The sequence below is a fragment of the Dromiciops gliroides genome, chromosome 2 (genome assembly GCF_019393635.1).
Source record: "Dromiciops gliroides isolate mDroGli1 chromosome 2, mDroGli1.pri, whole genome shotgun sequence".
Taxonomy (NCBI): Eukaryota; Metazoa; Chordata; class Mammalia; order Microbiotheria; family Microbiotheriidae; genus Dromiciops; species Dromiciops gliroides.
Genome location: NC_057862.1, coordinates 305,928,115 through 305,950,512, shown reverse-complemented (window position 1 = coordinate 305,950,512; position 22,398 = coordinate 305,928,115). Strand labels below are relative to the sequence as shown.

General features: G+C 37.1%; 1 protein-coding gene across 1 annotated transcript in view; it reads right to left on the bottom strand.

Moving 5' to 3' along the window:
* The window catches only part of SERPINA12 (serpin family A member 12), a 56,678-nt gene that overhangs the window by 13,976 nt on the left and 20,304 nt on the right, over nucleotides 1-22,398 (bottom strand). The window contains 1 exon segment of the mRNA XM_043981655.1: nucleotides 284-949. Within this exon segment, the coding sequence (XP_043837590.1) occupies nucleotides 284-932 (649 nt within the window). The 5' untranslated portion in view covers nucleotides 933-949.

Here is a 22,398-nt window from a genome sequence, read left to right as displayed (position 1 = left end):
AGGAAACCGAGGCAGACAGAAGTTAAGTGACTTGCCTAGTGTCCATGTCACCCAACTAGTAAATGTCTGAGGTTGCATTTTGAACTCAGATCTTCCTGACTTCCTGACTTCTATCCACTGTGCTACCTGCTTCTTCTAATCTATCTCCTCATCATTAAAAGAGGATAATAAGACTAAATACTACCTATAATTAGAATTATTCTGAAGCTCTAAGAAACAATGTGGGCAAAGCATTTTTGTACTCTAAAGCTTTATATAAATGTCTTTATATAGCAGGGCTTACCTTGAAAGTAAATATGGCTAATCAGAAGTAACATTGTGTCCTGATCCAAATTCTTTATCAACTTCTTAATTTTCCCATGGGTTTTCTGACTGACATAATTGTTGATTTGCATAATGGCTTTCTCAAGGTCCTGAAAGTCCATAGGGATGGCTTCTGATTCATAAATATTCTTGACATCATTCAGAAACTTTTTCTGAACTCTCAGTTGGTCCGCAATGAAAAGCGTATTGCCCAAGTGGAGCTTGAGATCTCTCTCAGGTCGGTTAAGAGTATCAATGAGGTAATGGAAGCCTTGATGAATGCTTTTTGTAGGCACTGACCTTAGGTTGAGAATTTCAGTTAATTGAGACAGAGTGTAATCTTTTGCTCCCAGGGACAACATAGAGAAGCCAGTGGAAACACTCAGAGGGGAGAAGAAGAGGTTCTTATCTTTACTTTTCTGGGACAACTCTTGGTACATCTTACATGCAAACTCAGTGTTTTGGCCAACAATTTGTTTTCCAGCTTTTCTCTCCTCTGCCTCCTGGAGAGGGTGTCTGGCCTGGTGTGGACCATGATGATTTTTGGCAGGGAACTTCTCCTCTTGAAAACTATTTATGACTAAAAAGCATCCAGCAAAGAGCAAACCCAGAGTAAGGGTGGTTTTCATTGTCACTGAGAATTATTCTGTTGAAAAAAGATAAAAAGTTAGCAGGGAAAATAATGCATTGCATCTGAGTGTTTTATTGCTGGAATAAACCTGAGGGGCTGTGTAGACCATGAATCCCTTGGGCAGTCCAGTGAAGCCTATGACCCCCTTTTCAGAATAATATTTTAATGCATTAAATGAAATGCATAGGATTACAAAGGTAACCAATTTTGTTGAAATAAATTATCTTAATACAAATAGTTAATATTTATATAGTACTTACTATGTGACAGGTGCTAGGGTAAGTGCTTTATAATTTTTATCTAATTTAACAACCCTGGAAGGGTAGGGACTATTATGATCTCCATTTTAAAGATGAGGAAACTGAGGCAAACAGGAGTTAAGTAACTTGCCCAGGCTCAAACAAATGTCTAAGTGGGGATTTGAATTCAGGTCTCCCTGATTCCAGGCCTGATACTCTATCCACTGTGCCATCTAGTTAAATATATATAATGCACTTTTTAAAGTGTTCACTAGACTTAGGTTAAGAACTCTGGAAGTTTAATATCTCTCTCTCTCTCTCTTCCAGGGCCATCTGGGTCCAGTGACAAGATATATATCAGGATGACTGGAGATTGCCCCAGATATTTGAGGGAATCAGGGTTAAGTGACTTGCCTGGGGTTATATAGCTAGAATTGTCAAGTGTCTGAGGCTAGGGTTTGAACTTCAGTCCTCCTGACTCCAGTACAAGTGCTCTATCTAGTGTACCACCTAGCTGCCCTTCCAAAAGAGAGTAACAGAGACAAGTCTTTCTAAACCCATTGCTCTCTTTGCTGTCTCATCATCTTCCCCAAGGGGAGAAATATATTTAGAGTCCCAAGATCAGTATAAAGTTAATTTGTACTGGGAATTTTTGATGAACAGCCACTGAAGCACTGAACTCACCCAACCTTGGTTTAGATTCCTACCCAGTGCATCAGCTTGGAGACAGCTGGGTGCAGTGGAAAGAGAACATGCTTGGTGTCAAAAGCTCTGAGTATGACCAGCTCTAATTCTTGCTGTGTAACCGTGTCTAGGCAATTCAGAGGCACTGAAGTCTTAATTAAGCTAAAAAATGATTATTTATAAAGTACTATACTAGGCATTGGGGATCCAAAATTAGAAATGACATAGGACCAGAGAGAGATTTACACTTGTTAAAGGCAACATCATCAAAATTCTTTATTTTATTTTATACATTTTGCAGACTAAATTTTATTTTATTTTCAGATCTAGATTCACTCTCTCCCACATCCTCTCCTGGTTCAGTTGAGAAACAAGAAAAATAAAACCCATTACAAACATCATAGTCAATCAAAACAGATTCCCATATTACCGTTTCAAATATGTATACATATATACCTATATAGAGATACTTGCATATATATGCATTTACATACATATATCCAAATCCTCTATGAACTGATAAAGAACGAAGTGGGCAGAATGAGGAGAACAATTCGTACAATAACAATGATATTGTAAAGACAAACAACTCTGAAAGACTTAGGAACTCTGATCAACAAAATGACCTACCACAATCCCAGAGGACTCAAGATGGAACATTCTACTCCATTCCTAACAGAGGGGTGACTCAGATTGAGTGAGACATACAAACATACATGCATACATTATACACAACATGTTTGTAAAGCATATAACATTATAATGTTATATAAATATATTAAATATTGCATTTCTTTAACATCTTTAATATATGTTGCATATTTTCTATCAGTTGGTCATTGTGTTGATCAGAGTTCCTACCTTTTGAAGCTTTTTGTTTTTACAATATTGCTGTTATTGTATAAATTGTTGTTCTGGTTCTATTCACTTCAAAGGATTTTGATTATAGATTGCATCTTTCTAGAGAAGGTATGGGTAAACTCACTGAGACATTGTTGGGATGATTGAGGTCATCTTTTTGTTGGGTCAGGGAGACCAAGGCACATTTATATCCCCTTGTACTTGTTAAGGATGAATAATTATATTTGCAGAGTAATTTGTAATTATAATTACTATGAATAGAATAACTCATTATTATTATTTCAGTAGGTACTCAATAAAGCCTTGTTGATGGGTAGCTAGATTTATTTGGAAGTGAAGAGTGGGATCTGAGGATCTTTTGTTGAGTGGTCCCTATGACACCTGAAACTCTAGGGAAGTAAGATCCTAAGAAAATAGAATAATAATAATCCACATTCATATAATGTTTGATTCAACTTTCCAAACATTTATTAAGTTTCTAATGTGTAGAGGTTGCTTGGTTAGGATTTATGGATGAAAGGCTTCTCTCTCTATAATCCTCTAGACTAAAGCCAGGAAACAATGGAAAAACCAAAAAAGTAGAGAATGACATCTACTGCACCAGCTAGCTGCCCCCTATCTCTATCTTTTAGAATCAGGTTGAGACTATCCCCAGATACCTGGATCAATAAAACATTTATTAAATCATTTATAATCATAAATACTATATAAATATAATAAATTATTAATATTATTCTAGAAGCCATTCAGTATAGCCTTCTCAATGGATGACTACATTTATTGGGAAGTGAGGAATAGGATCTGAGGCAATGAGAGGCAGTTTTCTATAATGGATAGAGTTGGCTTTGCAGCTAGGAAGAAATACATTTAATTTCTAGTTATGGCATATATTGACTTTGTGACTCTGGGAAAGTTATTTAACCTGTCAGGGTGCTATGTAACTCTCTAAGACCCTAAACTGTAGAAAATGAATTGATCTGCTCTGGCAGGTCATTGGCAGAATATGTTTCTTTATTTGGACATTGCCTATGAAATCATGCCAGTGATTACCAATGAAAGCATGAGTCTAGTCCCATGTGTCAGACACTGTGCTAACTTCTGAGAAAATACCCTTTTTTCATAGAATTCACTGATCAATTCAGTCAAACTACTGGGAGTAAATGACCATATGTTGGGGATGGTATATAGGGTTCTCAGTAGAGCACCATTGTACTAGATGGGCTCTAATATCCCTTCCAATCCAGAATTTCTGATTCTTTTAATTTTTTTTTGAATCAGTTTGACTCTATATTTTTTTGTTAATGTGTAGACAAATTCTAAGAGGAGTAAGAGAATATAAGTAGAAGCTAAAGAAGGAAAAGAGATAGGCCCTAGGGTTATGTGTAGAATTGTCTCATAATGCCACTTGCCTTTCATATCTACTCCATATCACCTCCAATGAAACCTAGGCCAGGTCCTACCTCTTTCATGAATCTTTCCCTGATTTCCCCAGCTGGAAATGATCCCTTCCCCCTTGAATCTCTTTGGCTGCTCTGTTCAACTTCTTCTACTCTTTACTCACTTTCTAAATAATATCAGAATTATTTCTATGTGTTTTGGGAAAAGCAAGGTACAGGAAGAGAGCACTAGATTTGGAATCAGAAGACCTGGGTTGAAACCCTCTCTCTGTCACTTATTACTTATGTGGCTTTGGGCAAGTCATTTAATTTCTCTGGTCCTCAGCTTCCTCTTAATTAAGATAAGGAAGTCAGACTAGAACAGAGGTATTAAACACTTAGCTAGGAGCAGCATTCCGTACTCTTCAATGACCCAGCCAGATTAAAATATTTAATTGGAAAATATTTAACAAAATAAGTAAAAATACAATAGAACATGTTGTCGGGCAGTTGTGTCTGATTCTTTGTGACCCCATTTGGGGTTTCCTTGGCAAAACACTGCAATGGTTTGCCATTTTCTTCTCTAGTTCATTATACAGATGAGGAAACTGAGGCAGATGGAGTGAAGTGACTTGCCCAGAGTTACACAGCTAGTCAGTGTCTGAGGCCATGTTTGAACTCAGGTATGTGTCTTCCTGACTCCAAGCCTGGTATTCTAACCACTGAGCCACGTAGCTGCCCATACAATGGAATATAAGTAATGTTAATATGTGTTTTTTCTAAGTTAACATAAGATCAGCAGGGATCCTTATGTATCATGTAGTGGTACCTGTTTATCTTTGAGTTTGATACCACTGGACTAGATGACCTTGAAGTTTCTTTCCAGCTCAAATTAATCACTCAACAAATATTTATTAAGTGCCCACTGTGTGTTGGGCATTGTGGTAGGTATGGAGTATACAAAGACAAAAATTAAAGTGTCTATACTCAAGATACTTGTCTTCTTCTTCTTCTTCTTTTTTTTTTTTTTTGCAGGCAATGGGGGTTAAGTGACTTGCCCAGGGTCACACAGCTAGTAAGTGTCAAGTGTCTGAGGCCAGATTTGAACTCAGGTATTCCTGAATTCAAGGCCGGTGCTTTAACCACTGCGCCATCTAGCTGTCACCATACTTGTCTTCTTTTGGGAGAAACAAGATGTACACATGTGAGTAAAAATGAAATATGTGCCTTGTAACTATGAGACATTTCAAGAAGGGAGATAATAAGATGTACCAGAAACAGTAGTGACTAGGAAAGAGCCCATGTAGAAAGCAGCCCTAGAGCTTATCTTTGAAATGAGCTAGGGAGTCTAGGAGGAAGAGGTAAGGAAGGAGCCCACTTCATGAATGAGAGACAATCATGGTATGTAAAAACATGGGCTTGCTAAATGAAATGCTTTGTGTGAGAAATAGCAAATGGGCCACTTTGGCTGAATCTTGGAGTTTGTAATTGGTAATGTGTGTACTGAACTTCCAAAGGTAGCCTGGACCCAGGCTCTGAGGAGTTTAAAATCCCAAACAGAATAGTAAAAATCTGGCTTCAGACACTTCCTAGCTGTGTGACCCCTGGCAAGTCATTTAACTACCGTCTGCCTCAGTTTCCTCAACTCTAAAATTGAGATCATAATGTCACCCAGCTCCCAGGATTGTTGAGTCTCATAAAAAAGTAAAACAGCTGGGACATAGTAGGTACTTAATAAATGCTTGTTCCCTTTGCTTTTTACTATAGAGGCAATGGGGAGACATTAGAGCTTTTGAAGCAGTGGAGTAAAATGTTCAGATGTGGGTTTTAGGAATGTGACTTTCGTGGTGGTAAGGAGAGTAAACTGGAGAGGACAGTTATGTAGCACAGTGGATAGTGTGCCAGGCCTGGAGTCAGGAAGACTCATCTTCTTGAGTTCAAATCTGACCTCAAACACTTACTAGCTGTGTGACCCTGGACAAGTCACTTAATCCTGTTTGCCTCAGTTTTCTCATCTATAAAATGAATTGAAGAAGGAAACAGCAGTATCTTTCTAGTATCTTTGCCAAGAGAACCTCACATGGGGTAACAAAGAGTCAGACATGACTGAACAACAACAAAACCCAGAGAGGAGTAGAAACATGAGGCATGGAGACCAATTAGGAAACTATTGTCATAGTCCTGATAGGTAATATAGTATAGTAAAAAGAGACATATTCAGAGATAAGAGTATTACCTTTGAGTCTTAGGTAATGAGAGCCACTAGGATGGTGGTTATGCAAGTGAAGGAGATTGACATAAGATGTATCCTTGAGGTTGAAATGACAATAAGACTTGGCAAGTGCTCACACATGGTGAGTGGGGATAGAGAGTGAGAGTAAAGTACTAATGATGACATTTTGTTTGTGAACTTAGGTGGATGGAAAGATGATGGTGCCTTCAAAAGAAACAGGTAAGTTTGTAAGAGGGTTAATACTACTGGAAATTTAATTATTTCTCTTGAGGAAATGTTTAGTTTGAGATGCCTATGGGACATCCATTTCAAAATGTCCAGTAGGCAGCTGGTGACTCTGGACTAGATCTTAGAGAGACTTGGGCTGGATATGTAGATCTGGGCAACATCTGCACAGTGATGATGATTGGATGGAAGCTGATGAGATTTTCAAAGGAGAGAACAATTAGGGGGCAGCCAGGTAGCACAGTGGATAAAGCACAGGTCCTGGATTCAGGAGGACCTGAATTCAAATCTGGCTTCAAACACTTGACACTTGCTAGCTGTGTGACCCCGGGCAAGTCACTTAACCCTCATTGCCCCGCAAAAAGAAAAAAAAAAGAACAATTAGACAATTAGTAGGCTTTTGCAGTAGTCTTAGTATGAAGTGATGAGGACCTGCTTAGGGTGGTAACAGTGGCAGAGGAGAGAAGGGGATGTATTTAAGAGATGTTGTGAAGGTAAAATCAACAGGACTTGACAATGGATTGGATATAGGGATGTGAGAGAGTGTGAGGATTCCAGCATGAAACTCAGGTTGCAAGCCTTTTGAGTGGGAGGATTATAGTACTCTTAATAGTAAGAGAAAAGTTTAAATAAGAGGAGAGTTCTAGGGAAAAGATAATGGATTCAGTTTTGTACCTGTTGAATTTAATATATCTATTGAATATCCAGTTCTGGATGTCCAATAGGCAGCTGGAGATGCAAGATAGGAGGTCACTAAAGTCAGGAGAGAGGTTAGGATTGGACAAATACAGGTTTGACTATGTCATTCTCCTACTTAATCAACTTCATTGGCTACCTGTTGCCTGAAGGATCAAATGTAAACTCTGTCTTACATTTGTAATGATTGGAATGACGCCACCTGCTGGAGATTTACAGTAGAAAACCTCCGCCATGAAAGGAAGGTCTTTGAGGGCAAGACCATGCTTTTTTCTTTGGCGTCAGGAAGTGACGTTTGCAGGTGGGAGGAGGAAGGGGGAGCCGGAAGGGGGAGCCGGGCGCTCTGGCTCTCTCTCTTTCCTGAGGACACTGGTGGAGAAGGGAGCAAGAAATGTGCTCTCCCTTTAATAGATAGATGAATCTAGGCCTTTCTCTCTCTCTTTACCAAATTTTTATTCTCCTTAATGCATGCTTAAAAGTCTAACTTTTGCTAAAGCTTATAATTTATTGGTGACCACTCATTAGATTTTAGACAGTCTAGCTAGAATTTTAGCCCTTAACAGATGGCTGACCATGAAGAGGAAAGCTGAACCTCACTCTTCTGATCTTTTGGTTGGGTAAGAAATTTCCCCTACCCTGTCCCTTTAAATCCGAAGTACTGCTGAATTGCCGGGTGTTTTCCCTTTACATTTTTTCAAATGGAGCTTTTAAACTCCCTAATTAAATGGGAGATAAGATCATGTTAATGCTTTGTTTTTGTGGATTTTCTATTTTTATTTTTATTTTTGTTAGAAGAGCCAGCAAGGTGCTCACACAAGGGAATATAAATATTCCCCTCTCTCCCAGGCATGCTTTTTCAGAGAAACCTTGCACTCCTGCATTTTTTTCAAATTCTAATGCTGAGAGATTCTCTAATTTTGCATGCCTGGAGGCAACAACCCAACCTCTAGAAGCAGTGGGGGGAGGGGAACCCAGGCCTGAGTTCAAAATCAAGTCTGATTCAAATTGCACTGGTCCCTCCCCTCCTCTCCAGACCCCACCTTCTACTCCTCCCATGGCCAAGCCCCTTGATTCCCCTGCCCCCGAAGTCCAGAGATCTAATGCGCATGCGCAGCTTTCTCTACCTACATTTGCAGCTTCAGGCTCAGCCCTTCTCCAGCCTGGCTGTGCTTCTGACTGGACCTTAGAAAACCCTTTAAATTCCAGATATGCTCCTTTTGTTCATAATTTTGCTAATCTGCTTTTGTCCTTAATTAGTAACCTTATAAAGCATTTGTATGGTGAAAGGACTGACAGACAATACAGAGGGGTTAAAGAAGAAAAATTTAAGCTGAATAAGAATGACAATCATAGTTCAAGACTCCGCTTCTTTTGCCATGGAAGGGTACATATTTTACAGAAATGTAGAAGTAAGCAGCAAGGTATTGATATGAGTACTGGGGATTTTAGATATTGGAATCAAAAGTGTTCTAAATTCACTCAGAGTAATAGTATTAGTTCAGAGGTTACATAGGATTTCTATGCTATTACATATACATTTTGAAATTAATGGTATGGGTTTATTTTCATGCTTTTGAGATTGTGTTTTGTACTTAGCTTTAAAAAAAGAGAATATTTGTAAAAGCTTTTTATAGTCATGTGATCAAGTTTATATTTTATGATACTTTTATTAATATTAAGTTCATATTCATTTAGATTTCCCTAGTTTGAATTTCATTGTCTTTTATTGTTCCATGTGTATTTTCTTCTATTCATCTATCTAATTTAGAATCAATGCAAGATGGTTTTGATTTCATAATACAATATTAATTCTAGGAGTATTGTGCTCCCATATTCTAAGTTGTTTTGTTTTTGTTATTTTTTTTCTCTCAACTGATTATTTGATCAAACTCTTTACAGCATTTCCCTGGCAAATTGGTTGCCATGGCAAGTGTAAATTGAATCTAGAGATATTATTTTTGATAAGCATATTCCAAAAATAAAAAAAAGAGGGGAACATTTGTCAAAGTTTTCTTTGAGATTGTGTTGTGCTTTAACTTGTATTTAAATATGTTCTGATTTTTCACAAAAGTAATTGTATACTAAGTTAAAAAAAGGGGGGTATTATTTGAAATTGTTGCATAATTATATTTTCTGAGTCAAGATGTATTCACATTTTTTGTGATCATTTATTATCCTAAATTTTTAAATCCATATGAGACTTGAATTATGGGAATTTATCATTTAAGACATTAATTGCCTTTATTCTGAGTTATCAGATGCCAGTTGGCCAAGATGCCATCCAATCACAAGAGGAATACATGCAAGAGCAGACACTGAACTATCACATGAGGGGAGACATGCATGAAGTCAAGGTATGGCTGAGGGAATGGCTTTTGACAAATGTTGAGGTTAGATTCTCTTGGTTTAATATTTTATTCTCTTTTTCCCCACAATATTGTACAGATGGCTGGAAGTATTCATCCCACTCATCTCATTCTACACCTGGCTTCTATGCCCCCTCCTATATGCCTGATGCCATGGACATCTCAATCCCATGCATCTGATTAAGTCTGACTCAGTTTCCTCCAATATGTTTGGTGGCATGGACATATATTCCATCCACCTATTTTAAGCCTGGCATACTGCATGGGCAGTATATATTGCTCAAGTGTGGGAATGCTCATATCCCATCATTTCTCTGTTCTTTTATGGTAACCCCCATAATTATCTCAGGTGTCATGATAAATACAGTGTTGGATTTGGCCTTGACACCTGTTACCAATTATATTAGATTTTAAATTTCTCATAATGGCATGAGGATAATTAGGCAGATGATGCAAAAAGTGATGAAACAAAGATAAAAATTATTTTTAAAAATTAATATCGCAGCAATTGTCTTCTCAATTACCCTCCATAAGGGGGGACTATAGTAATATTAATTTTAAAGAATGTTTCAATTTTTGTTTTATTATATGTTTCATGTGTAACAACTAAGATTCTGAATTCCCTTAGACATGTTTTTGAGAACTTTCATTGTTTGGTTTGATTAGTGACAAAGCTATTTTAAAGTTGTGTTAAGCTCAATTTTGTAGGAAATTTTCCTGGCTGATTACCAGCATCCACACATCAACCGCTGAAAAGACTTCCATTCCAAGACTACACCTAGAGGACATCTGAGAAAAGACTTTCAGAGACTTTCAATGAACAGTTTTGTTTTGTTGTTGTTTTTTCTTTTTCTCTTTTTGTTATAATATGCACCATCTGTAACATGTACTCTCTGCAGAGGCCCTTCCTTTGCAAGACTAATGTCAAAGCGCCGGTTCATGAGGACAAAAAATCGCCCCTCTGGACAAAACTTTGCTCTCTCCCTTTTCTGTATTGTTATTAACATATTGTTAGTTAGCATAGGCTATTATATTCTGTTATTTTTGACTGTTTCATCAAGGAAACGCCCCGTTTCTTGAAGAAACAAAGCGGGGACTGTAATGATAGGAATGATGCCACCTGCTGGAGACTTACAGTAGAAAACCTCCACCATGAAAGGAAGGTCTTTGAGGGCAAGACCATGCTTTTTTCTTTGGTGTCAGGAAGTGACGTTTGCTGGTGGGAGGAGGAAGGGGGAGCCAGGCACTCTGTCTCTCTCTCTTTCCTGAGGATGCTGGTGGAGAAGGGAGCAAGAAATGTGCTCTCCCTTTAATAAATAGATGAATCTAGGCCTTTCTCTCCCTCTTTACCAAATTCTTATTCTCCTTAATAAATGCTTAAAAGTCTAACTCTTGCTAAAGCTTATAATTTATTGGCGACCACTCATTTTATTTTAGACAGTCTAACTAGAATTTTAGCCCTTAACACATTTTAAGGGATAAAATGTAAAACTGAAGGATAACATGAAAGGATGAAATGTAAACTCCTCTGTTAATTTTTTAAAACCCTTCACATTGATTCTATTGATACTCTTGACCTTTCATTCTTCCATATAAGTTTCAGAAGAACAAAAGGTCAAGAATATCAAGGGAATCTATGAAAAAAGATGTTAAGGGAGGTGACCTATCAGTGCCAGATTTCAAACTATGTTACAGAGTGGTAATCATTAAAATAATCTGGTATTGGTTAAAAGATAGAGTGTGGATCAACGGAATGGATTAGGTATGCAATACATGATAGTAAATTACCATAGAAATCTAGTGTTAGATAAAAACAAAGATCCAAGCTTTTTAACATTTATCATTTGTCAAATTTAACATTTGACAAAAATTGCTGGGAAACTTGGAAAGCAGTTTGGCAGAAAGTAGGCATACACCAACATCTCACACTGTCTATCAAGATAAGGTCAAAATGGATAAATGATTTAGACATAAAGGGTGATATCATAAATAAATTAGGGGAGGATAGAAAAATGCCCCTTTCAGATCTATGGAGAGGGGAAAAGTTTATGACTAAATAAGAGATAGAGGAGATTACAGGAAATAAAATAGATTTTGATGAAAGGAAATTAAAAAGCTTTTACATAAACAAAACTAAAGCAGCAAAAATTAGAAGGAAACCAGGAAACTGGAATTTTATTTTTCCAACAAGTTCCTTTGATAAAGGTCTCATTTCTCAAATATATAGGGAAGTGACCCAAATTTATAGAGTCACTCCCCAGTTGTTAAAATGGTCAAAGGATATGAACAGGAAGTTTGCAGAAGAAGAAATCAGATTATCAATAGTCACAATGCTCTAAATCACCACTGATTAGCGAAACGTAAATCAGTACAACACTGAAACACCACTTCATGACTATCAGATCGGCTAGCATGATAGGAAAAAAAATGACAAGTGCTGGAGTAGATATGGAAAAGTTGGGACACTAATACACTGATGGTAAAGTTGTGTACTAGTCCAACCATTTCGGTGATCAATTTGGAACTATGCCTAAAGGAGTATAAAACTTTGCATACCTTTTGACCTTGCAATACTTCTACTACTGTATCCCAAGACCAAAGAAAAAGGGAAAAGGACTTATTTGTACAAAAATATTTATAACAGCACATTTTGTAGAGGCAAAAAATTAGAAACCAAGGGAATGTCCATCAGTTGGGGAATGACTGAACAAGAAAATTGTGGTATATGATTTTGATGGAATACCATTTTGCTATTAAAATGATGAGTAGGATGGTTTTAGAAAAATCCAGAAAGACTTATATGAACTCATGTAAAGTGAAGTGAACAAAACTAGGAAAATATTGTACACAGTAACACCAATATTATAAAGATGACTGTGAAAGACTTTAGCTACTCTGATCAAGATACTGGTCCAAAACTATTCCAAAGGACTCATGATGAAAAATGGTATCCACTTCCAGAGAGAGAACTGATGAACTCTGAATGCAGACTGAAGCATTTTTTTTGGTGAAGCAATTGGGGTTAAGTGACTTGCCCAGGGTCACACAGCTAGTAAGTGTCAAGTGTCTGAGGTTGGATTTGAACTCAGGTCCTCCTAAATCCAGGGCTGGTGCTCTATCCACTGCACCACCTAGCTGCCCTGAAGCATATTTAAAAAAAAAAACAAACTTAATTTTGTTTGCATTTTCTTTTGCAACCTGGTTAATATGGAAATGTGTTTTGTATGACCTCACATTTATAATTGAAATCAAAGTGCTTACCTTTGCAAGGAGGGGGAAGAAGAGGGAGAGTGGGAGAGAATTTGGAACTCAAAAGTTTAAAAACTGTTAATTTTTTTTTTACTTTTAATTGGGAAGTATTTAACAAAATAAATTTTAAAAAGGCCCTTCACAGCCTGGATTCTATGTATTTTTCCAGACTCATTGTACATAACTCTTCCTCTTTCAGTCTATTATCTAGCCTAATGGCCCTTCTCTCTTTTCTTCACACTCTGCACTCCAGCTCATATGCCTTTACAATGACTGATCCAGTTGTCTGAAATGCACTCCCTCTTCATCTCAGCTTCAGAGAGTTCCTCTCTTCCTTTAAGATGCAACTCAGATACCATATTCTGTATGAAGCCTCATGTGATCCTCTCAACTGCTAGTGCCCTCCCTCCCATAGTACCTTGTATTTAATTACTTAGTATATATTTATACTTCTTAAAGTACATAATTTTATACAGAAAGATTATTTGTACATAAAATTTATATAGAAATTTTTATTAATTTATACCTATAGTAATATTTATTAATTTTGTATTTGTTATATATGTACATATATATCTATATAAAATATGTATGTGTGTATGTATGTATATGTCTCTCCCCTTTAGAATGTAAGCTCTTTGAGGGTAGGGATTGTTATGTTCTTTGTATTTATATGTCTGGTGCCTAGCACAGTTCCTGGAAATGAATAGGTTTGAATGATTGAGAAAAGGAAAAAAGAATAGGGGAATGATTTAGTATTCAAGTAGTCCTATTAACTAACTTTCACTTATATCATTCCAATACAGGCTTTAATAACCATCCACTTAAGAAATACTTTGCTCTTATACAAGCAAATTTAATATGGTTAAAATTAGGAAAAGAGACAGTTAATGGGGGAGATCTTTGAATCAATTTTCTCTTCTAAGTTTTATGTATTAGATATATATGGAACGAATTTCAAATTTATTAAAAATTCATTGCCCAATAAATAAATGGTAAAAAGAATATGAACAGGCAGTTTTAAAAGTAACAAAGCCAAACGATCACTACACATACACACACACAATACATATATGTTTATTAATTTAAATGCAATTAATCTAATAATCACAGAAATGAAAATTAAATCAACCCTAATGTTCTGCCTCATGTTCAACTGATTGGGAAAGATATTCATTAACGTAAGTTTGTGGTTCTCTTTATTTGTTTTATTCTTTTTTTTTTTTTTTTTTGGTGAGGCAATTGAGGTTAAATGACTTGCCTGGGGTCACACAGCTAGTAAGTGTAAAGTTTCTGAAGCTGGATTTGAACTCAGGTCCTCCTGAATCCAGGGCCGGTGCTCTATCCACTGCACCACCTAGCTGCCCCTGTTTTATTCTTTTTGGATTTAGATATTAGGATTTATTTTTCTCTCCAGAAAATTTCAGTATGATATTTTCTTTCTCAGTTTTTGAAAGTAATCTGTACAGTATCAAGATCTTTTTAAAAAAAGTTTGATTGAACTCATGTAAATCCAGGGTCTTTTTTCTTTGGCTGTTACTTTTCAGCTAGTTCAATTTCTTTATCTGATAGTGGATTCTTTAAGATTGTTATTTGTTTTGTTGTTAATTTGAGTATTTTATATCTTTATAGATAATCTTCCATTTCTTTTGAATTCTCAATTTAGTTGTCATGTAATGGTAAAGTATGTCATGATAATTCTTATTTCTTCTTTGCTGTGATTTTACCTGATTCATTTTTTATTTTCTTAATTTGATCTTCCTTCAACTTTAACAAAATTATTATTTATAGTACATAATATAATATTTATAAAGATTTATAAATCTTGTTAGTCTTCTCAAAAGACCAGTGTTTGATTTTTATCAGTTTTATAGTTTTGGGGGTTTTGAATTTAGCTATTTCTTCACTAATTTCCAAGATTTCCTCATTTGTGCTTCCTTTGCTATTATTTGTTGATTTTAAAATCTTCAATTAAATTTCATATTTAATTCATGAATCTCCTTTTTTCTTTTTTTAATTTATGTTTTAAGGATGCTGTAGCTGTATCCCAGAATTTTGGGGATATCTCATCATAAGCACTCTTTTTCACATGATTATTAGTTGTTTTCTTGGGCAAGTCTCCATTTAGGTCAGTGTCTTTTGCTTGTGTCCCTGTACTGATCACAATTTGTTTACTTTTTCCCTACAAATTATGTGCTTAGTATTTCTTCTGTAATGCTCCTCCACTTTCTTTCTCTAAGCTCATTTCCCAGGGCAGCTTGGTGGCACAGTGGATAGAGCACTGGCCCTAGAGTCAAGCAGACCTGAGTTCAAATCTCACCTCAGCACTTACTAGCTGTGTGACCCTGTCACTTAACCCCAATTGCCTTAAACATACAGGGACATGTTCAGTTGTACTGATATATATCTTTCCACTGGATCCAGATGGCTTTGGAGAAGAGAGTGAGGTTGGTGACCTTGCACAACCCTCCCTCACTTAAATCCAATTCAGTGCAAATCATGACATCACCTTCTGATGTCATGGTTTTCTTCGAGATTGAAGGACACAAAACAAGAAGCTCATTTCCTCCACTGGCCTTGGCAGGATATGTTTCTAGATAGGTTATTTAGTCAATAAACATTTATTAAATTCTTACTATTTACCAGGCATTGTGCTGAGCGCTGGGGATACAAAAAGAGGAAAAAAATCCTCATACTTCAGGAGTTCACAAAAGCAAACAAACAGGTGCAAAAAACCCCAACAACCCATATGTAGTAAAAAAAGGTCATAATTAAGAGAAGGAAGGCACTGAAATTAAGTGGGATTGGGGAAAGCTTCCTGTAGAAGATAGTTTTTTCTTCAGACTTAAAGAAAGCTAGGGAAACCAGTAGATTGGAATGGGGAAAGAATTGAGTGGGGAGGCTTTGCCATTGTAATAGTCCAAGTATGAGGTGAGGTAATAAGGAGAGAGAGCATTCCAGGTGGGGGGAACAGTCAGACAAAAATGCCCAGAGCTGAGAGATGGAGTGTCTTGTTCATGGAATGGTAAGGAGGCCAGTGTCACTAGACTAAAGAGTTGGTGGCAAATAGTTAGCTATATGAAGACTGGAAAGGTAGAAAGGAGTAGATTATAAAAGGCTTTGAATATCCAACAGAGGATTTTATCTTTGATCTTGGAGGTGATATGGAACCACTGGAGTTTACTGAGTAGGATGAATAACATGGCCAGAACTGTGCTTTAGGAAAATCACTGGTGACTGAAAGGAGGATGGATTATAGTAGGGAGAGACTTGAGAGAGGCAGAGCCACCATCAGGCTGTTGCAATATTCTAAATGTGAGGTGATGAGGGCCCACACTAGAGAGTGAACAATGTCAGAGGAGTGGAAGGGATGTATTTGAGCAAAGTTGCAAAGGTGAAATCAACATATCTTTGCAACAGATTGGATATGAGGGGGTGAGATATAGTGAGGATTACAGGATGACAATTAGTTTAAGAGCCTGAGGGACTAGGAGGAAAGTGTTGCCCTTTACAGATATATAGGGAAGGTAGGAGGGGGAATGGGTTAGAGGAAAAGGTAATGAGTTCTATTTTGGACATGTTGAGCTTTAGATATGTAATAGACATCAAGTTTGAGGTGTTTGAAAGGGAGTTGAGGATTTGAGAGTCAAGGTCAGCAGAGAGATTGGGTCAGGATAGATAGATCTGAGAACTGTCAACATAGAAATGGTTAATTAAATAAATCCATGAGAGCTGATGAGATCACCAATTAGTATAGAGGGAGAAGAGAAGAGACCAGAAAAGAATCCTGGGGGCCACCTAGAGGGCATGATCTGAAAGAAGATACAACAAAGGAGACAGAGAAGGACCAATAAGATAGGTAGGAGAAAAACTGGTAGAGATTGGTGTCCCAAAAACCTAGAAAGAAGATAATATCAAGGAAGAGAGGGTGATGAATGATGTCAAAGTCTGTGAAGAAGTCAGGGAGAATAAGGATAGAAAAGGCCATTACATCTGGCAACCAAAGATCACTGGTGACTTTGAAAGAGAGTAGCTTTAGTGGAATCATAATTTCAGAAGCCAGATTGTAAGGGGTTTAGAAGAGAGTGAGAGGATAGAAAGCAGAGATACTTATTTGTAGATAATCTTTTCAAGGAGCTTAGCCACAAAGGACAGAGGAGATATAAGACAAAGTGAGCATGGAAGGATTAAGTGAAAGCTTTTTTCCCCAGAATGAAGCATGTTTTTAGGCAATAGGAAATGAGCTAGTAGACAGGGAGAAACTGAAAATAAATAACAGTGGGAATGACAGACGGGACAATCTATTGGAGGAGATGGAATGGAATGATATTTGATTGAGCGTTTAGAGGCGTTAGTCTTCATAAGGCCTCACCATATGAGATAGTAGTGAAGGAAGAGATATTGGTAGAAGCCATATGAGTGACATGAAATGAGGAAGAAAGAAGAAGAGGGAGCTCATGGTGAATGATCTCAATTTTTTTCCCTGTTAAATGAGACACAATTCTTAGTTCAGATGAGGGATGAAAATATTTGGAAGAGTTGTAGAGAATGTCAGTGAATTGGTGCCAAAATTTCTTGAGGGAGAGATGTGTGGAAGGTGAGTGACCTGGAGACAATAGTTCCTGGGATTTTGATTGGATGGTAGAAATTAATAGCATGAATCTTAAAGGAGAAGAAGTTATTGAATAATGGAAATAGGGACAGAACTTGAAAGTTGCAGTAGAGAGCAAAGAATATTTTATTTCCCCACCCTCGACCAATGAGCCATGGAAATGAAAGTGCAGACAGGACTGAAAAGGGTGGTTGGAGAGACTGTGTCATTGGGCGGCTGGGGTAGATGTGGGAGGGGAGATCCAGGTTTCAGTAACAACTAATAGATAGAAGGAGTGTGAAAGAAAAAGATTTAGGATGAAGGGAAGTTTCTTAATGTTTTTTGCCTATGGAACAAGCATTCCAAAGGGCACAGTGGGGGTGGTGGTGGTATTTGGTTGGAATTTTGGAGTGAGAGGGTTGAGGGTGATGGGAATAAAGACTCAAGTGGTGGGGGATGGGGGATGGGGTTAGGATGATGACCCGTTGGTTTTCAGAATCATTGGAATGTGTAAAGTATAATAGAGTATAAGAGTGTTCATCACTGAATGAAAGATGCCACTGCTCTTCAAAGGAAGATGGAGATCAGTCTGGAGACAATGTAGTATGAGATGAGAAGCACATGTCACATGGTCAGATGGAAGGCCTTGGTTCACTACTCCACTTCTGCTGGAAGGCTGGAAATTAGTCAGAAAGGTGCAACAGGGTTTGGAAGGCAAAGCTGCTCAGCAGGAGCACTGACTTTCCTCTTCCCTTAAGAGAAAAGCATAGTAGGAGATGGAAGGCCTAAAGTCAAAGGGAAGGTTTCTCTTCTTTATACCCAAGATTACCCACATCTTGGTTGAGAGACTGGGATGGCAGCAGGAAATAGAATTTGTCTTGTGCTGGCACAGATGGAAGTTGTCCCAGTCCATAGGCAGTGCAACAGGAAGTGGCAGATTACTGATGCAGAAATTAGTTTGGGTCAGAGGGAAGTTGCACTCACTCTTAACACCTTTCCAAAGCCAGAGGAGATCGAAAAATCTCCTCTGAGGAGATTGGTCAGAGGAAGATCCCCAGATTGCTACCATTCTTAGGCTTCTAGGTATAACCCTATAGGTGCCTATCATCCTAAGTCCACACCTATCCATCCTAAGTGCTTTCCCTGACAATCAGCCAGTAAACAACTGTTTAGTAAAGACAGTTACACTCAGATTGTATAGTAAGAATAATAGCTGCAAAACATTTTTCCTCCAAACCAGAGATGCAAATAAAAAGAGTTTGTGGGATGGATGAGTGGGCATGAATTTAAATCACAGTTTCTCCAGGGGTGTACTGAAGCCAATTTGAACCAATTTGCAAGGACCTATTATTAAATTTTCAGTGTAACTATTTCTATCTTAGAACCAAATCAGGGCTTGCTTTATTATTTTATTGATTCCCTAGACTTAAGAAAGTGATGAGGAAATGTTAACAGAACAGACTAAATGTAAAAGTATCTTGCTTACATATATATATTTTTTTCTCATGAGCTGGATGTTAGACTTTTACTACCATATCCCTGGTAATACAGCACATGTATAAGGAACACATTGACACAAGGAGTTACCTGGGAAACCCACAAGTCTGAAACAGTAGGTATTTGGTGTCTTTTCTTTCTCTGGAGGGACCTTTCAAAATTTGTGGTAGAGCATGTTATCAGTAACAGAAGAGTCACTCTACTCCCCAGCTGGAGTGGATCTTTTTGTGGTACAGTATCTCCACGGTGTGTTTATCTAGGCTGGTTCCTCATAGGTCATGTAGTCTTAGATAGGTTGGTAAATCTGGTGCTGTCTGAGTCAAGTTGTTTGCTTGGTGGCTGAGCTGGCTTCTCTCTGGCTTTGGCTGTTGCTTGACCATTGGGCACAGTTGCCTGTTGAATGGGCTTGGCAGGTCTCGGCCTCTAGGCAGGATTGGTGTTGGACCAGATTAATAAGGTTGCTCTTTTATTAGGCAGCTACTAAAGAACTGGGCCAGGAAGATCTCTCTCAGGACTCTTCTCAAGTCTTAGTATCTCTGCTGGATGGGTCGATCCACTGGACTACTGGAGCTGACCCTTTGATGTGAAGCTAACTAAAGTCTTTCACCAACTTCAGCCATTTTCTCTGCTGTAAAATAGTACATTTTTCTTGGCTGAAAAGCTCTAGTTCTCTTTTCAAGTTTAGTGTTACTTTTCTCTTTTAGCTAGGGCAGTGGCCTGGGATTGTCTTTCCTCTTTGATTCTCTCAGAGCCTCCATGCAGAAGGTATGAGAATTATAGCTTCTCTGGTTTGAAAGTCCTTTCTGGTTCAAGGACTGTTTTCTTAGTGAGGTTCTCTTGACTTGTGGTGATCAGTCATAATTTAGTCATTTATGCTTTTCAGACTTCTTTGGAAATCTTATTTTTTTCTATTAAATCATAAAAGTATTTTATCATTTTCCAGTTACATGTAAAGATAGTTTTCAACATTTGTTTTCAAAGGATTTTTAGTTCCAAATTTTTCTCCCTCCCTTCCTTTCCTTCTCCCTCCCCAAGACAGAAAGCAATCTGATATAGGTTATGTATGTACAATCTCATTAAACATTTCTGCATTGGTCATGTTGTGAAAGAAGAATCTGTTCAAAATGGAAAAAACACCTCAAAAAAGAAAAAGAAAAACAAAAGTAGAAACATTATGGTTCAATCTGCACTCAGAGTCCACAGTTCTTTTTTCTGAATGTGGAGAACATTTTCTGTCATAAGTTCTTTGGAATTGTCTTGGATCATTCTATTGTTGAGGAGAGCTAAGTCTATCACAGTTGATCATCACACAATGTTGCTGTTACTCTGTACAATGTTTTCCTGGTTCTGCTCACTTCACTCAGCATCAGTCCACTTAAGTCTTTCCAGGTTTTTCTGAAATCTTCCTGCTCATCCTTTCTTACAGCACAATAGTATTCCATTACATTCTTATACCACAACTTGTTCAGCCATTCCCCAATTGATGGACATTCCCTCACTTTCCAATTCTTTGCCACTACAAAGAGAGCTGCTATAAATATTTTTGTACATGTGGGTCCTTTTCCCTATTTTTATGATCTCTTTGGCATACAGACCTAGTAGTGGTATTATTGGGTCAAAGGGTATGCATAGTCCCATAGCCCTTTGGGTATAGTTCCAAATTGCTCTCCAGAATGGTTGGATCAGTTCACAACTCCACCAACAATGCATTAGTGTTCCAATTTTCCCATAGCTTCTCCAACACTTATTATCTTCCTTTTCTGTCATATTAGCCAATTTGATAGGTGTGAGGTGGTACCTCAGTGTTATTTTAATTTGCATTTCTCTAATCAATAGTGATTTATAGCATTTTCCATATGGCAATAAATAGCTTTCATTTCTTCATCTAAAAATTGCCCATTTATATCCTTTGACCATTTCTCAATTGGGGAATGACTTGCTTCTTATAAATTTGATTTAGTTCCCTATTTATTTTAGAAATGAAGCCTTTATCAGAAATATTGGCTGCAAAAATTGTTTCCTAGGTTTCTGCCTTCCTTCTAATTTTGGCTGCATTGCTTCTGTTTGTACAAAACCTTTTTGATTTAATATAATCCATTTTTAATTTCATAATATTCTCTATATTTTGTTTGGTCATAAATTTTTCTCCTTTCCATAGAACTGAGAGGTAAACTATTTCTTCCTCTCCTAATTTACCTATGGTATCAGCCTTTATGTTTAATCATGTACCCATTTTGATCTTATTTTAGTATATGGTGTAAGATGTTGGTCTATGCCTGTTTTCTACCATACTATCTTCCAGTTTTTCCAGAAGTTTTTGTCAAATACTGAGTTCCTATCCCAGAAACTGGAGTCTTTGGGTTTATCAAACAGTAGATTACTATAATCATTTACTACTGTGTCTCCTGTGCCTGTCGTATTCCATTGATCTACCACTCTATTTCTTAGCCAGTACCAAATAGTTTTGATGCCTGCTACTTTATAGTATAGCTTCAGATTTGGTAAGGTTAGCCCACCTTCCTGTGCATTTTTTTCCTTAGTTACCTTGATATTCTTGGGCTTTTTTTCTTCCAGATAAATTTTGTTGTTATTTGTTCTAGCTCTATAAAATAATTTCTAGGCAGTCTGATTGGTATGGTACTGATTAAGTAAATTAATTTTGGTAGAATTGTCATTTTTATTATATTAGCTTGGCCTATCCATGAGGAATTGATAGTTTTCCAGTGGTTTGGATCTGATTTTATTTGTGTAAAAAGTGTTTTGTAATTGTGTTCATAGTGTACCTTGGTTTGTCTTGGTAGGTAGATTCCCAAGTATTTTATACTGTCTATGATGACTTAAATTGAATTTCTCTTTCTATCTCTTGCTGCTGAGTTTTGTTGGTCATGAATGGAAATGCTGATGATTTATGTGGATTTATTTTATATCCTGCAACTTTGCAAAAGTTGTTAATTGTTTCAAATAATTTTTTAGTTGATTCTCTAAGTAAACCATCATATCATCTGCAAAGAGTGATAGCTTTGTTTTTTCCTTGTCTAGTCTAATTCCTTTTTTCTTCTCTTATTGCTAAAGCTAACATTTCTAGTACAATATTAAATAATAGAGGTGATAATGGACATCCCTCTTTCACTCCTGATCTTACTGGAAATGCTTCTAAATTATCCCCATTACATATAATGTTTGCTAATGGTTTTAGGTAGATACTGCTTATTATTTAAAGGAAAGCTCCACCTATCCCTAAGCTCTCTAGTGTTTTTATTAGGAATGGGTGCTATATTTTGTCAAAAGCTTTCTCTGTATCTATTGAGATAATTATATGATTTTGGTTAGTTGTGTTATTGATGTGGTTGATTATGTTGATAGTTTTCCTAATGTTGAACCAGCCCTGCATTCCTGGTATAAATCCCACCTGGTCATAGTGTATTATCTTGGTGATCACTTGCTGTA